We start from the raw sequence: 16,534 nt of genomic DNA, 5'->3' as shown, positions 1-16,534 counted from the left end.
CTGAGAATCGACGCTTCTTCCGGAGTCGGCATCGGGGCGGGCGGGGCGCTCCCGCTCTGTTTTCCTTCCCGCAACCAATCCTCGTCTAGACAGGGCGTGGCTACCCGCGGGGGGCGGGGAGAGGAGCCCTCCGCGCCTTATCATTGGCCGGAGTGGCGCAGAGAGGCGGGGATTTCAGATGAGTGACGGCTCGCGGCTAGCGGCGCGTGGCTACGGAGGTGGTTGAGGGAGCTCCGAGCGGAGGTTCCCCCGGCAGCGGCCATGGCCGACTGGGTGTCCTATTATCGTGGCGACGGGCCGGACGAGGAGGAGGACGGCGAGCAGCAGGAGGAGGAGGGGCTGGAGACTGTCGGTAAGATAACCTCCGCTCAGCCGAGGGCAGCGTGGCGCTGCGGTCCCTCCGCGGGCGCCCCGGCTGTGGATGCAGCTGCCTTTCCTCCTCTCCGTAGCGGACAGCAGGTTCTCGGGGCGGGACAGCTTGATTTTCTTGGTGGACGCGTCCAAGGCCATGTTCGAGCCCTACGAGAACGGGGAGGCGGACACACCCTTTGACATGACCATGCAGGTGAGGAACGCGGGGCGGTTACGGACCTCCGAGGGTCGTTGTAAGAGCTGCTGGTTGCCAAAGGCAGCGTTTTGTGCTGTGGTTGCAGCTCTTTTTCTTCATGTTTTGACCTCCTTGTGTTTTGTTTTCCCAGTGCATCCGGAACGTGTACACCAGCAAAATTATCAGTAGCGACAAGGATCTGTTAAGCGTTGTGTTCTACGGCACGGAGAGCAACAAGAACTGTGCAGACTTCAAGCATGTCTACGTCCTTCAGGAGTTGGATAATCCAGGTAGAGCATAAAGGAGTATGGGGATCTGTATGAGGAGATCTGTGTAGTGACTGCCCTCGGTTCTTCTTTCTTCTTTGGCAGTGCCTTAGGCTGCCCACTCATCCTTCTCCTTCCCTGTTTCAAAAGACCATTGGCACCTGCCCCGAATGTTGCAGAAGTCCTTCTGGTAACCTATGGGCTGAATCCAACATCTGGAGTGGTACTATCAGGCATGCAGCACGAGGGAGCAGGAGGGATTCAACATCTTCCCAACGTGCCATGGAGATGCTGGATGTATTTCAGCCTTGTTGCTTTCTGCTGGCAGCACAGTGCTCTGCCATTCCTCTGCAGTGGGTGCAACTGCTGCATTTCCTGATAAGAACTTATTCTTTCAATGCAGAGGCTACGTGATACTTGGATCCCTGCCTGTGTCTTGCAACAGAAGATGCCCCACATTTATGCTGGGGCACTTTGCATTCCCTTGGCCCTTGCAGGTGCTTTGTAACCAGCTTACGATGTTGAAAATGTTAGGTTGTCTCAAAACAGTTTTCTCAGACAAGCAGTGGAAAGGCACCGCTACAGAGCTGCTGAAGTATGTTAATCAGATATCAGCTGCAGGAAACTCTCAGTGCTTCTTTAGAAGCACTTGCAATCCTTCTTTCAGAATTTCTGATGTTTGCAAATGCTGTTATTTCCCGTAGGCGCAAAGCGTGTTCTGGAGCTGGACCAATACAAGGGAGATGAAGGACGAGTACTTTTCCGTGAGACCTTTGGCCACAACGCTGACTATTCCCTGGGTGAAGCACTCTGGGCCTGCTCTAATCTCTTCAGTGATGTCCGAGTCAGACTGAGCCACAAAAGGATCATGCTTTTTACCAACGAGGATAACCCTCATGCTAATGATAGTGCTAAGGCCAAGCTGGCCAGGACCAGAGCTGGTGATCTGAGAGAGACAGGTCAGTATTCTCTCCTTTAATTTAAGCTTCTAATGTCAGGCAGCTTAAAAGTGATGTGTCCTTGCAGCAGATATTAACTTCATTGCAAGATTGTGGTGGAAAAAGAATATAAAATCATCAGAACTAAGGAAACTTGCTGATATTTTCTCTGAGGGCTGACTTCAAAAATAATGCCTCCTGTTATGTTGGCCCACAGTGTCAGAGGTGGATGTTGGTTTTAGAAGTTGAACTTCCCACAGATGTTCTGTGGCATCTTGTTGCTGCGTGACAGATGGCAGCAGAGGGGCAGTCTGACCAAATGGTGTCTGACATGGAAGTGCCTGTGAAGAAGAGGTGTGTCACTGAATTCCTCCATGCAGGTTAAAAAGAACCCATTGACATTCATCAACACGTGCAGAATGTTTGTGGGGACCAAACGGTGTATGTGAACACAGTGAGGCAGTGGGGAGTGCGTTTTAGCTGTTGTGACAGTGACGTGAAGGACAAGACATGTTCCAGATAGCCATGCACAGCTGTCACACCACAGAATGAAGCGTCTCAATCATCACGCTCCTGTGAACTGACAGATTACATCCAGGGAGCTGTGTACAGATCTGAATATCAGCTTCAGTGCACTGGAAATTATAGTGGCAATGCTGGCAAAGTTTGTGCCATCTGGGTCCCATGAATACTCACACAGGAACAGAAGGAACACCATCTGCAGGTTTGTCAGGACCAATTGAACTAAGAGGCTGAAGGTAACGGTTTCCTGTACTGCATCACTATTGGCGTTGAGATGTGGTGTCATCACTACAAGCTGGAGTCAAAAAGGCAGTCTGTGGAGCGGCAACATGTGAATTCAGCATGGAAGAAAAAGTTTGAGCCACAGCCTCCAACAGGTGAAGTGATGTGCAGTCTTTTGGGATAGGAAACTGGAGGTCATCGTGTATTTCCTGGAACTTGGGCAATTAACTGTGACGGCTGCATTGCGATGCTGACTACCTTGAACTTCCAGAGTCAGAAGACAACCTTTCTCTTGCCAGGCCCCATGCCAGTGTGAGGACTGTGGAGCACATTTCAGTCTTGTCTTGAACACAAGTCAGACTTGGCTGGACTGTGCTACCAGACCCACTGATTAGTCCAGATTTGACACCTGATTTCTATCTGTTCAGGCTGATGAAAGGTGGATTGTGTGGGCAACACTTTACGAGCAACAACCATCACTACAACTGTGAAACAGTGGATCATCTCTGCTGGTGCAGATTCTGACATGTGTGTGGCAGGCAGGCTCTTGTTCATTGCTGGCAAAAATACATAGTTTATGGTGGTGACTGTTGAAAAACAGTGTTTTGTAGCTGAGAATTTGCTCTGTCAATTAGTGTGATTGCTGTCTTTGTGTCTGTTGTAGTTTCCATAGAAATAAATAGGAGGCAATACTTTTGGAGCAACCTGTGGAAAACAGTCATCCAACCTGGTACCCAGCTATGAACACTTATTTTCTTGGGCTGCTCTACTTTCATACCATAAATCAGAATTGGAGAAATCCGTGGAAAACAAACTATACTTTATTTCATTGTTGCACCATTTTCCAGGAAGGGATTAATAACACTAGGAAGGGAAACATAGCCCCAAGTCAGTGCAAAAGGAAGATCACTTTAATGATTGCACTTTGAATTAGCTGAAGAGCAGCAACCCAAGCTCAGAGACTGGAGAGCAAGCGTTTCATTGGCTTTGATAACCGGTGTTTTTGGAGTTGAGCATATGTGCTAGATGTAGAAGCTGTGAGGCTTCCTTGATTCATAAGACCTTAACATTGGGAAAAGGAGATTGCTGAAGTCATTTCTTCTCTCTCTGCCTGAAGCAGGGGTGTGTTTTATAGGAGCTTGGCAGAGCTGTTTCCTGCACAAAGTTGCCCGGATTCTTAATTATGGAGGGAACATTTTCCATATGTCGCATTGCTTTGACTGAAGCTGAAGAAAGTCTTTTGCTTCTTTCCCTTGAAACTTTCCCATCTGGTGCAGATGTGGCAATTTGGAGCTTACTTTTGGTCAGGCAGAGAAACGTGAGGAACATGCCAATGTGAGAAAAAAGCAGCTTTACGTGATCTCCCTTTTGCTTTGTTTCTAGGTATTATCCTGGACTTGATGCACTTGAAGAAGCCGGGAGGGTTTGATATCTCTTTGTTCTACAGGGACATCATCAACATAGCAGAGGATGAGGACCTTGGGATCCATCCTGATGAGTCAGGGAAACTGGAGCATCTCATGAAGAAAGTACGAGCAAAGGAGACAAGGAAAAGAGCTTTAGTCAGGTGCGTGCCTTTTTATTGTGCGTCATTCAATGGAGGCAACTGGATGTTATCTTTAGACTGCATCTCACCTTCTTCTTCTGGAATGATTGGCACCACTGCTTAAGCTTTTCAGTATTAATTCCTCAGTTGGAGTTGATGTTTCTTCCTTTGCTTCCAAGGATGTGTGGCCTTGGTGGGTGACAAATTGAGAGTGAAGATAGACCTCTTGTTTTTGCACTGTGTGACATCTGACGCCATTGCCAAAGTTAAAATACCTGCAAAAATGTCTGTGACGTGCTGTGTAAAACGTGCAGTTCATAGTGCAGCCTGATTGAAACGAGGCTTTGCTTACTAGTGTTAACTTAGAAGAAGTTAAATCTTGGTGTGAGTAGATATTTTGTCCTATTATTTAATAGATGCGTGTGGCCAGCATGTCTGTGCACTTGGTATGGATTCGCACAGCCTCGATACTTCTGATCTCCTGCTGAAAGATTAGAAATGCTCACAGAGAGATTAAAAGGATCTTGACAAAGCGGATAAAAAGTATTTTTGGAACCACCTACTTCATAACAGTTGTTTTTCACCAGCTGAATTCTTAACAGATTGACGTGGGCTCACGGTGAATGAATGACCTTTTTAATCACTGTGCTGTTTGTCTTGATGGCCTTCTGGGGAACTTTACTCTCTGCTGGAGCAGTTGTGTGTTTTCAGAGGCCACGCTGTGTTAAGCAGAAGGGAGTTGCCCAACCATAAACTTGTCTTTTGCTCTACCGGCATGTAGCTGCCCTTCCAAGTGAAAAATGTGGAAGAAATATGTTAAATTAACTGCCCTTAAATATTCTTTATGACCAGAAGTGATGTCATTCCTAGAATGTTTATATCCGAGTGACACGACGAAGCAAGTAATAATGTGTTCCATTTACACCTGTGATTTTTGGGATGGGAAGGGAAAGGAGGTTGGAGAAAATAAGTGATATGGGAAGGTGATTTATATTTGCAAAAGTGACCCTTCAGAAGTCTCAAGTCTGCGTTCTGCTTCTTTTTACACAGGATAAATCTGTATTTGAACAAAGATCTGTCTTTCTCTGTTGGCGTTTACAACCTTATTCAAAAAGCTTACAAGCCATATCCAGTGAAACTTTATCGGGAAACTAATGAGCCTGTTAAAACAAAAACAAGGGTGTTCAATGGAAAGACAGGCAGTTTGCTTCTGCCCAGTGATACAAAAAGGGCTCAGGTAATGTGCTGGTTGTGCGCTTTCTCACTCTGATTTTGGGGCGGTGGCGGTGGGGGGATGCTCAGCCTTTTATGCTCTTGGTTGTGTTTCACTTTCAGGATGAGATAGGGAAGTATTTACATCTGTATGCTCTTTGGGTTAGTGCAGTCATTTTGTAAGCTGTGCAGGGAGAGCGGGTTGTTTTTTTGGCGTGATGCTCAAGGGAAAGCAGAGCTGCTGGTGGCAGCGTGTTCAGGAGCACAGGTCATTTCTTTCTGTAAGGCAGAACTGGGTTGTCAGCTTAACCTTGTATGGCCTTGTACTACACTGCTGGTTCTATCTCTTGAGTCGTTAGGAACAAATTTTGACCACTTTATTAAATATGCCGGTGTAAATCACAGAGGGGTTGCTCTTTATTCTTTGTTTTGTCTTCCTGCTTGATAGTTTGATGTAGTTCGAATGCTTTTTCCCCTCTGCCCAGGCACAGCCTTACTTCAAAACAGAATAGGCAGTTGCTAGGTGTGTTGGCACAAGTGCACTTTGTTTCCTTCCATGCCAAAGGCTGACGAAATTGTACTCTAAAATTAATAGTTATTTTTATTTATACTGAACAGTCTTTTTTTAGTTTTTTAATAAAATACAGAAGATGAGCAGAGTGCTGAGCAGGAAGACCTTGCATGTCTCACTTCTGCAGGTTGTCTGTAATATGTTTTCATTTTTATGATATATGAATGATGCTTCAAAAGCATTGCTTTTTGGCCTCTGCTTCTGCCAGGAACAAGTAGCTGATGTGCATCTGCTAAAGCAAGTTTAGCACCATGGGTTGGACAGGATCTCTGGGAGTATCTGCTCCAACACAGTGCAGAGCAAGACTCACAAAACTGCATCAGGTTATTCAGGGCTCGTTTGGGCCAGCTCTGAGTAACTGCAAGGGTGAGATGTGACCATCTCTCTGTGCCAGGGCTTATCCACTGGCCCTTGCATCTTTTTAATGTTCAGCCCAAATTTCCCTTGGGACAGTGGTTGCAGACTATGACCAACAATTTTAAGTGTGCCCTGAGGAGGAGAGTTCGCCCTGTCTTGTCTATAACCCCCTTTCCAGTAGTGGAAGACAGCAATTGCCCCCTCTTCTTTACCTGTCTTATCCAGCTTTTCTTCTGCAAGCATCAGTACTGTCTGTTCTTCTCTAATTTAGACATATGGAAACCGCCAGATCGTGATGGAGAAAGAGGAAACCGAAGAAGTGAAACGGTTTGATTCTCCGGGCTTGTATCTGATTGGTTTCAAACCACTTGCAATGCTAAAACAGCACCACCATATCAGGCCCTCCCAGTTCATGTATCCTGAAGAGTCCCTAGTAACTGGTAAGGAAAGGTGGCAAGGGAAGATTCACACCTTGTGTTAGGTTAACCGGCTGATTCATAAAGTATTGGGGTGGTGTCCATTGAGTGTCAAATCTTTGTCTCCCTTAAGAACTTGCTAATATTAAAATGTATAGAAATAAGTCTTACTGCCCCTCTCAGTTGCAGTTAATTTTTGTTTCCTACAGCAGAGAAGAGCTGATCGGATGGGGAAGAATATTGCAGTCTGAATTGTTAATTTGTTGCCTTTGGAAAGGGTCCTACAGTGTGCTGCTATTCCTGTGTCCCACCATAACACAGAGATGCTTTGGAGATACCTACTTCCAGTTTTCAACCTTGCTTCATTTCTCAAGTGTTAGTGTTAGATTTCAGTTCTTTGCCCAGAATTCACACAGTTCTGGTCAGGAGAAATAATGGCATTGTAGAGATTTCCACCTTCCAACAGTTGATTTTTTAACCTCTGAAATAGTGCGAGTACTGCAATGAAGTCGCAGCATCAAATCTTTAATGCCTGGGGTTACATTCTGAAGCAAAGGTGTAAATCTGTCAGTCTGACCGGTGCAGTCTTTACTTTGCAGGCAGTACAACTCTGTTTAATGCCTTATTGATGAAGTGCTTGGAGAAAGAGGTGATGGCACTGTGCAGATACATCGCCCGCCGGAACACTCCCCCTCGCTTTGTGGCCCTGGTTCCTCAGGAGGAAGAGGTGGATGAACAGAAAGTGCAGATAGCTCCTCCAGGTATGGGAAGAGATGTTGCCTTTCCCCGATCTGTTGGGTGCAGTCAGCATCACATTTGTTGTGTGCAAACACTGTCACCTTGTAATGCCTGCCAGCACCTACTGAGTGCTGCTGCCTAGGGCAAAACAGGAAGCTGGTCTGGGGGAGTCATCATTTTCTCCTAAATTCTGATTTTGAGGCTGTGGTTCTGCGTAACTGTTCTCTTGCTCTCTGTGTTCTGTGTAGGTTTCCACATCGTTTTCCTACCATATGCAGATGATAAACGGAACGTTGATTTTACAGAGAAGGTACCAGCCAATCGAGAACAGGTGGACAAAATGAAGGAGATCATTCAAAAACTCCGCTTCAAATACAGGTACGTGGAGATAAACAGTGTGTGGGGTGCGCATGGGGAAGAATGTTCAACACTGTTGCTTTCTCTACTGCACACATTTTTCAGCTGTGTTGTCCACAAGATGAGATTTTGATGCATGTGTTGACTAAATAGCTTTAATTGGGATGTTGCTTCATAGCTACTAATTTAATAGGCTCTGACATTCTTTAGCAGGTCTACAGAAAATGTTCTATGAAGCCATAGTTATAAATACATTCATTGTTTTACAATCAGCTGCTTAATGGTCCACACTCAGTGATCAAATGGAGTGCCTTGAAGGTCACTGTTGCAGTAGATGTGAGACTTTGAACCAGTCTTTGGGTTTGATTTAGATTTTGTTCCACGACATGGCCAAGCATCATTGTGTGAATGTTGTTGTTCTTTTCAAATATCAGGGATGTGTCAATTGTAAGTTTAGATAACTTAGCAAGCCTTGCTCCTCCATTTCATAATGCAGTGTCTTGCATATAGAAACTACACATATATTTGTACTCGGGGGCTTAGTGTATACCTCAGGTGTGGGAGAACACCTTGTCTCCCAAACGCAAATGTGTCCCTTCCCTCAGAGTCATTGCTGCAGGCACACACATAAAATGCATTCAGTGAGGAATCTTTAAAGAGGCAACGATTTGCATAAGCAAATTGCTTCCCTTTGCATTAGCGTCGTGCAGACTTCATTCTCAATCATTCTGAAATGACCAGGTGTTGTGTGCTTTATGTAGCATGTTCTGGAGTTCTTCATAGTATTGCTCTTGTTCTCTCTGGGTTGTTGTAATTTGTTGCAGATATCACATTTTATTGTGCCAATCTATTGCAGATCAGGCTTGGATCTTTCAAATGAGCGTGTGCTACAGAGAATAGCTGGGCCTTTTTTATCATAATCAGGATAAATTTCAGGAAAGGGGCTTTTATGGGACTTGAAAATAAGTGGGACATTAAAAAAGTTGTGTATAGAAAGTAGCACAGTTGGTATTAGTGCAGAATGCCAGTCTCTCTATCTCACATAGCCTTCTAAGTCTCCTACAGCTACCTAACACATTTGGTACATGACAGGATGGTGACTCAGCAGGTACACTGAAAAGAGGACAAGGGATTCTTTTGGCGAGATGGATTGATTTGTGGGAAAGAGGGAAGTTTGACTTTGAAATAGGCTGGTGGTAGATCTTATGTCTTAGCTGGCTTCCTGGCAGCATGCACTGAAAATCTGGGGGATTCTTGACAGGACTGACAGCTTTGAGAACCCAGTTTTGCAGCAACACTTCAGGAATCTGGAGGCTTTGGCGCTGGATATGCTGGAACCAGAACAAGCTGAGGACCTTACAAGTGAGAATTACTGGTGGATGTGAGGGGAGGTGGGTTTGAGGGCTCCTGACTTTGGCTCTTCTAAGTCAGAGTTTTGGTGCTACAAAACCAAATGCCTTTTAAAAGGATGTTTTAGTGGTGTCCTGTTCCAAGATGCAGAGTTAAGGTTGTTTCCATTCTGAAATAGAGAAACCTTAGTTTCTTACACTGTCAGCAAAAAGGAGAAAGGAAAGATTTTCACTTTACGCTCAAACATTGAAATTGGATTACCCTCCCCAACACCCCCTTTTCCCCCCACCCTCTTCTTTTTGATGACAAATATTTTCTCTGCAATTCCTGTCTTCAGGAGTCTAATAGTATTCCAGTCTGAAGTGATGGAGCTCCTTACAGAATTATTCTGCCAGGAGGCAATGTTGCCACCTGGTGGCTGTGACAGTTTCTGAGAGCACTTATCAAAGGCTACAAACCTCCTGAAGGAAACGTTTTATTTGGTTTGGCGTTAAATTTTTTCTACTCTAGGAATAGTGATAGAGAAGGTATTTGTTTCATGGGAAGTGATATCATACCAATAATCTGGGAACCTCCGCTAGATATTGTACAAATACATGACAGAAACAAGTTCTGCCTCAAACTACTTGTAACCTTAGGTCATAAACTGTTGCATTTTAAATGTTCAAGATTAGACCTGGGTATCAGTGCCACCAACTAGAAGATTTTCTCTATCACTTCTACCATCTAAGTTTTGTTCCATGTATATATGTACAGTTCAGGGTCACGTGCATATGTATAACACAAATCCTTGATATTATCAAGAGCTGTGAATTTCTCATTTGTGATTACCATAACGTAGCTCTTTGCATTTAGCATGCTTGCAAGGTGCTAGCTTTTATAGAAGCAAACTTGTATCGGGCAGTTTGCTTTTCTTGAGGGTACAAATCTTTCTCTTTTGCTCAGTGCCAAAGACTGAAGAGATGAGCCGCAGGCTGGGCAACCTGGTAGAGGAGTTCAAGCAGCTGGTTTATCCTCCTGACTACAACCCTGAAGGGAAGGCTGCAAAAAGAAAACAAGGCAAGTGCGGACGCACAACATGGTGTCTGTGTTCTTTTCAGTTGAGGCTTCTGCATTTTCAGTTTTCAGTGATTCACAGGGAGCAGAGGATATTGTGGTATCCAGCTGGAGAACTGCTAGAATGGGAATCTGCCCAGTGAAAACCCAGAGTGGTATAAAAGGAATTCACGCCTTCTGTCTGTATGTTGGGTGTGGAAGCAGGCTTTTATGCATGGACAATTTTGCAAGTTCAAGATAAGCATTTTGAGGAATAAGTGTCAAAGTAATGCTCAGGTCCCACTGTGCTTGGTTTGGGAATGTGCAAAAGTGTGCATAAAACAGGAGTGTCAGCTGAATTCCCTATGTGAACACAGAGCTTTGTACTTGAGTTTGAGATCACTGCTGTCAGCAAAATACCATATAGTTTACATATTGACACCTGCTTCAGAAAAAAACACTGGGTATTTAGATGGCCTTTAAGATAGCGTTCTAATGGCTGTTAACTTGGTATGTATTAGGAATGCTGGTGTCTTTCAATTGTGAACATTTTAAGAATCTTGGGGATATATAATTTCTCTTTCCAGCTGGTGATGGTCAAGCAGAAAAGAAGGCCAAGATAGAAATCTCGGAAGATTCACTGAGGAGTTATGTGCAGAGTGGCACTCTGGGCAAGCTCACGGTCTCTGCTCTGAAGGATATGTGCAGGCATTACAGGCTGAGGAGTGGGGGGAAGAAGCAGGAGCTCATAGATGCACTGACTGAATACTTCAGTGGGCGCTAAGCAGGGATGGAGGCCATGGTTGACTTCCACTTGCTTTAAGTTGCGGTTGTCATGTTGCCATGGAGGAGAAGGCCAATGATTGCTGAATCTACCACTGGAGAAACGTTTGGCTTGTAGTTTCTAAGCATTTCTGCAAACTCAGGTACTGTTCACAGTAGCAGAATTAAATGTCCTACTAACTCGGGTTGCTGACAGAACATGGTTGTGCCTTCCTGGTTTCTTAATAAAGTTGTTTTGGGCTTTTTACTTTGCAACACCAGCTGTACCATCTTTTCACCTTGAAGGTAGCAGAACTCGCTTAAACAGAAATAAGAAAGCGAGTGATTTGTGTGACCCCACGTGAACACATGCAGCAGATCAAGTCTGCCTGCCAACAGAGGATGTAAACGCAGTGGTTTACTTTGCTGCTCTCCAATACTGCTGACATCAGTGCTTGTAATCCAATTGTGTTCTTTACCCCCATTGGTGTTGTAGAAATTACTAGCAGATCACAAAGGCAAGAATCATTAGTAGTGATCAGGAGCCAGTCCTTTGGGCAAAATGCCGACACTTCATAGAGCTGCTCAGCCAGGTCTTCTGTTTTTAAATGGTAAAGAGGAAAATAGTCATGTTCCATGGAAATCTGCAAGCACTTATCCAAGGTGAATTACTGAGATGGCATAGTGCTTTTCCACCTCTGTAGTGAGCCTGAGTCAGAGTGTTGTATGAGCTCCTGTGCCAAAACCTGTGCTTGGAAGCAGCAGGTTGTGGAGAGTAGCCCTTGTTTGTTACTTACGGTATTTCTTTAATCATACTGACAAAGCTGCATCGGGGGTTGTATAAGTTTTGTTTGTTAAACTTTCACCCCTGGGATGTCCCACCTGCGTTGCGGCACAAGACGAGTTGAAGTGATAACTTCATGGCTAGTTATTTAGCTGAACTGTATCTAAGCACTACATGCAATAACATACTGAGCCCTGCAGATTGAAACTCGTGCCTTAGTTTCAATCTGCTTGTATTGTGGTAGGTATTAATAAAGAATGGCTAAGCAATAAATTTGCCCCTAGGGGAAGTTACTGTAAATGTCTGTCTTAGCAAGGCCCGAATTGAGTGCAATATAATAATGAGACTACCTCAATTTTGTGAATTTTCCTATCCTGGATGCTGTTTTTAACTTCTGTCTTGGCTTGCTAACCCCCAGGCACAGTATGTTCCAGGCTTTAGATAATTATGGCATGTTTCTCCTAGGTTATTACATCTCCCTTTCTTCTTTTTAAGGCAGGCATAAGTTTACCAGGGATGGCAATGGAAGGCTTCAGAGCAGAAAATTAGCTTTATTTGCTCGCGAATCCTTTATTTCTGTTTCATATGTGCTTTGTGTTACATTGGCTGTCTTGGCACAGTACAGACAGGGCAAGCTGTGGTTTTAAATGACTAGCTCAGCGATCAGAATTGGTAGATGGAACAGCAGGCTTTCCATAATTTGTACAAACAACAGGGCTCTGAGATATTCGTATACATGATAGTAATATTCTTGCTAAGATGTATTTATCAGCCCTTTACAAGAAGATACAATTTGTCTTAAGTCCTGTGTGAGCTGCTTCCATCTGCTCGGGTTATACTTATTAAAGGTATGCAGCTGGTACCATTGTGAGAACGTTACACAACTTATTTTCCCTTCTGCTATTGTACCTATTGGCCTTTCCACTCTTGTTTTCCTTTCTGCTTTGGAAAGGTGAGAAGCGCGGCTGAGTTGGGCAGCCACACAAGGAGACAAAATGCTTCCAGCTGTTTTGGTATGATCCACTCCAATGCAGGTTTACATTTCTGCTCCAAACAGAAATGGGATTTATAACACAACATGCACTGAACCACAGCTAGCTCCATAAAACCACCCCAGATCCAGAATGCTGGTGATAATTCACGCTTTTTGAGAACATGAAATTATGTGCCATCTTCTTGAGTCACAGGTTGTTTTATCTGAGAAGTCACTTTGGCCACTGTTGTCCTGGCCATGACTTAAAATCATCTGCCACATTACTATAGTGCAGTAGCTTCTCTAAAAGCATGAGATCGTTTTTACTGTTATTGGCCAGATGTACACGTACAGACACAGCGAGCTGCTCTCTACCCAAGAAGAACTTTTGTATTGAAATGTCTTAGGAAGCCCAAGCTTTGCAGATCACTGTTGCAATCCATGCAAAGAAAACTGAGAATAACAATTCTGGACGTTCCTGTATTTAGATTTGTCAGTAATTTTATTTTCTTTTTAAAAAATCAGCATTTAAAAATAAGTGAAATTAGAGATTTCCCCTTGTGCACTGCCATACGATGTCAGCTCCCCATACACCTCTTAGAGAAGTCTCTTGCCTGATCTGAAGGCAGGGTTGTGCTATGTGTACTGATCCTGGCTCCATCAGCTGCTTGCTACACAGTAGCCACAGTCCTACACTTTGGTCTGTTCTGCTTCGCTTCAAAGCAACAACTCCAGCAACCCAAATTGTGCTGCGGAACCAACATACCTTACTCCCCCGTAGAGTAAACCATTCTGAAACAAAGATACACCTGTAAGAGGCTGAAGCGTTAGGAAGCTAATGGGTAGGTTACAAAAGCCCTGAGCAGGCAGATACGGAGATAGGAGGGGATTTTTTTTTTCCTTTAAACATCAACCAGTAAATACAGTTGTACAAGCACTTTTCAAGAAGTAATACAACGAGAATGAGCGTTGGAGTGGAATAATAGAAAAGGGGAGGGGAGAAGAGGCAGAGACACTTGAAGAATTAAGCCACTATTAAACAAAAACGTGATTTTTGAAATGGAACACTGGATATCAAAACTATAATGTCATTAACTAAAGCTAGACATTAATTCCCCCTGACTTCACCTTTACCCATTCCACACACACTCAAACTCATGGGCGCTCAGACCAACAGTCTTTCTATAGCTTGCTGTACAGACTGGATCTGAGGTTTTAGCTGTGATCCCTCCTTGATAGTGATGGAGCAGGCAATGACAGGCCGGGAAACCCCACACGCCCGACCCAGGGCCTGCTTGGAGCGCACGAACACATAAGGAACATTCTTGTCCTCGCAGAGAAGAGGGAGGTGCAGGATGATCTCCAAGGGTTCAGCATCGGCAGCCATCACAATGAACTCTGCTATTCCTCGGTTCAATGTTTTGGTGGCTGTAAAAAGAAACTGAAAGTAAGTCTAGGTTCTGTGAAGCACATCTTGTGAACAACATTAGGAGATGCTGATGTCAGCATGAGCAAGAAAGGACAGTAAGAGGGCAGGCCAAAGAAAACTGTCAGCTGCAGGGCCATGTAATAGCACTGCTCCAAGTCCAGAATGAACAATCTGTGGTCAGCAGTGCACCCATGAGAAGAAGGCTGACCCATGGAGTGCCCATAGCAGGTCCCAGGGAGGGAATATTCATAGGGTCTCATCTGGGCTACTGCATCCAGCTCCACCTTCACAAAGGAGTGAGGCCAGCAAAAAGAGAGCAGCTGGGGCACTCTGCAGATGAGAGACCAAGGGAGCTGGATCAGTGCAGACTGGGGGAGAACCAGCCAAGGTGGGATGGAGGAGAGTGACTGCTGCCTTCTGCCACTCCAAGGAGACTGCAGCAAGGATGGAGCCAGGTTATGCCCATGCATAAAGGACTGTGACTGCAGACCGTGACTGCTGCCTTGGGGAAACTCTGGAGACATGAGGAGCAGGAGAGCAGTTTAAGCCATAGGAGACTGTGGAGTTTCCACGCTTAAGGATTTTATTTTTTTCAAATGAAGCTTAACCAGATATGGCCCTGAGCAGCTCCATCAAGCTGTGAAGGGTGACATCCTCTGAGCAGGATGAACTACAGAGCTCCCCTCAACTCCCAGTTATCTTATGATTTTAAGCTGGCAAGACACCTGGTCATCTCAGTGCTGCATCATATATGATCACAGTATATGCACCAGGAACACACTCTGAGCATCAAGGAGGAGGAAGGAGAGGGACACTCGTGCCAGCCAGAGCTATATAATATTCACGGCCCACAGCTGGAGAAAAAAATACAATCTCCAGCCACAGCTCCACACAGTATTCCCAGCATGTCCTGCTGGTCCCACCTTCATTGGCTCCTTTGCGTAGCTGCTTGTAGTTGCAGGACTGCTGCACGAGGTCCAGCAGTGTCTTGGTGAGCTGTGCATCAGCCAGCGGGTAAGCTTTGGGGTTCACCTCTGCCTCACTCTAGAAACAGGAGAAAGGGAAAGATGGGAGAGTGGCACATCAGGGGCAAGAGAGTTTGTTCTGAGGGGCACTAGAGAGGCAGCAAGTCTACCACGTGTAGCGCATCACCGAATCACTAAGGTTGAAAAAGAGCCCCAGGATCACCCAGTCCAACCAGCAGCCCATCCCCACCATGCCCACTGCCCACGTCCCTCAGTGCCACATCCACACGGCTCTGGAACACCTCCAGAGACAGTGACTGCACCACCTCCCCGGGCAGCCTGTGCCACCGCAGCACCGCTCCTAGAAATGCTTCCCGATATCCAACCTGAACGTCCCCTTGCGCAACGTGAGGCCATCACCTCTCATCCTATAGCTACTATCGGGGAGAAGAGGCTGCCCCCACCTCGCCACAACCTCCCTTCAGGCACCTATGTGTGCGTGCCTATCACGTGTATCAGCCCACAACCCACCCGTGGATGCCCCTCGGCGCGGCCCCACGCGGCGCGGTCCCCACGTGCTCCCCGCTGCCCGCCCGCCGCCTCCCCGTGCATGGAAGCGGACCCCTCCCGGTCGCAGCCCGCATCTCCCCCGGTCCCTCTCACCATGGCGGCGGCGCAGTGCAGCTCTCGGCGCGGTGCGAGGACGCACGGGGCCCGACGCTCCTGCGCGCAGCGGGCCGCACGCCGCCGGAACTGAGGGAACGGCGGAGGGAAGAGGCGGGCCGCGCCTCGCCGGGCACTCTGCCCATGGCGCGCCCTAGCGGCCGTGAGGCGATGGCGGTGGGATGCGAGGGGCTGCGCGACCGGCACGGCGCGCGGTGGACCCTGCCGCTCCGGCCGCCGCTGTGCCTCGCCTGCGCTGTGGAGACGTTGGGAGATGGCGGCGCCTCGGTGGGCCTTCCCTTTCCTTCTAGGCCTCGGTACCCCGCAGCCCGCTCCTGCGTTGAGGCAGGGGTGACGCTTTTACTGCCACGATGAGCGCTGGGGCGGGCCCGGATGCTAACGGCTGTCTCCCACCCGCAGCTGGTGCGGAAGAAGCACGCGTTGTCCCGGCTGCGCGATGCCCTGGCCTGGCAGGCGCTGCCGGTCGTCCAGCTGCTGGCTCCAGACGAGAGGGGCTGCCTCTGTCTGATAGGAACGCTCTTCGGTAAGAGCTCGCACACGGCCTGACAGCACCAAGGAGTTCCCTTTTCCTAGGCTTGGGTTGGAAGGGACTTCGAAGCCCTCACAGTCCCACCCTGCTCTGTGGACAGGGCTGCCACCCCCCAGCTCCGGCTGCCCAGGGCCCCATCCAACCTGGCCTCGAACCTCCAGGGATGGGGCACACACAGCTCTATGGGCAGCTGTGCCAGCACCTCACTGCACTCTCGAGTGACCTGCCATCAAATCTAAATGTCCCCTGTTTTAGTTGAACGCTCTTCCACCTTGTCCTATTTACCCATGTAAAAAAACAGTTCCCCTTCTGCTTGTAAGCTTCCTCATAG

General features: G+C 46.7%; 3 protein-coding genes across 3 annotated transcripts in view; 2 read left to right on the top strand and 1 right to left on the bottom strand.

Moving 5' to 3' along the window:
* The first annotated feature begins 173 nt into the window (after positions 1-173).
* On the top strand, positions 174-12,163 carry XRCC6 (X-ray repair cross complementing 6). The gene is made up of 12 exons (XM_072334203.1): positions 174-352; positions 450-565; positions 699-837; positions 1,518-1,772; positions 3,879-4,062; positions 5,092-5,278; positions 6,453-6,621; positions 7,197-7,358; positions 7,584-7,713; positions 8,954-9,054; positions 9,988-10,101; positions 10,665-12,163. Exons 1-12 carry the CDS (start codon positions 262-264, stop codon positions 10,859-10,861), a joined length of 1,845 nt encoding a protein of 614 aa, XP_072190304.1. The 5' UTR covers positions 174-261; the 3' UTR covers positions 10,862-12,163.
* Positions 12,157-15,783, bottom strand: SNU13 (small nuclear ribonucleoprotein 13). The gene is made up of 3 exons (XM_072334216.1): positions 15,654-15,783; positions 14,949-15,069; positions 12,157-14,024 (listed from the first exon to the last, which is right to left on the bottom strand). The coding sequence occupies exons 1-3, from the start codon at positions 15,654-15,656 to the stop codon at positions 13,762-13,764; spliced, it is 387 nt and encodes a 128-aa protein (XP_072190317.1). The 5' UTR covers positions 15,657-15,783; the 3' UTR covers positions 12,157-13,761.
* Positions 15,784-15,797: 14 nt separating this feature from the next.
* The window catches only part of MEI1 (meiotic double-stranded break formation protein 1), a 36,424-nt gene continuing 35,687 nt past the window's right edge, over positions 15,798-16,534 (top strand). Inside the window, exons 1-2 of the mRNA XM_072334189.1 lie at positions 15,798-15,941; positions 16,074-16,197. Coding sequence (XP_072190290.1) covers positions 15,798-15,941; positions 16,074-16,197 — 268 coding nt within the window. The remainder of the gene's footprint in view (positions 15,942-16,073; positions 16,198-16,534) is intronic.

Source organism: Excalfactoria chinensis, chromosome 1, assembly GCF_039878825.1.
Source record: "Excalfactoria chinensis isolate bCotChi1 chromosome 1, bCotChi1.hap2, whole genome shotgun sequence".
In the NCBI taxonomy this organism is placed as follows: Eukaryota; Metazoa; Chordata; class Aves; order Galliformes; family Phasianidae; genus Excalfactoria; species Excalfactoria chinensis.
The sequence above is the reverse complement of the archived record's forward strand: the minus strand, read 5'-3'. Positions and strand labels throughout refer to the sequence as shown.

Excerpts from the sequence above, each read along its gene's own strand:
- XRCC6 (XM_072334203.1), top strand. The coding sequence starts at position 262 with ATGGCCGACTGGGTGTCCTATTATCGTGGCGACGGGCCGGACGAGGAG. Across the intron at positions 5,279-6,452 it reads GTGATACAAAAAGGGCTCAG|ACATATGGAAACCGCCAGAT; the intron begins GTAATGTGCTGG and ends TCTCTAATTTAG. Across the intron at positions 7,714-8,953 it reads AAACTCCGCTTCAAATACAG|GACTGACAGCTTTGAGAACC; the intron begins GTACGTGGAGAT and ends GATTCTTGACAG.
- SNU13 (XM_072334216.1), bottom strand. Across the intron at positions 14,025-14,948 it reads ACGCAAAGGAGCCAATGAAG|CCACCAAAACATTGAACCGA; the intron begins GTGGGACCAGCA and ends TTCTTTTTACAG.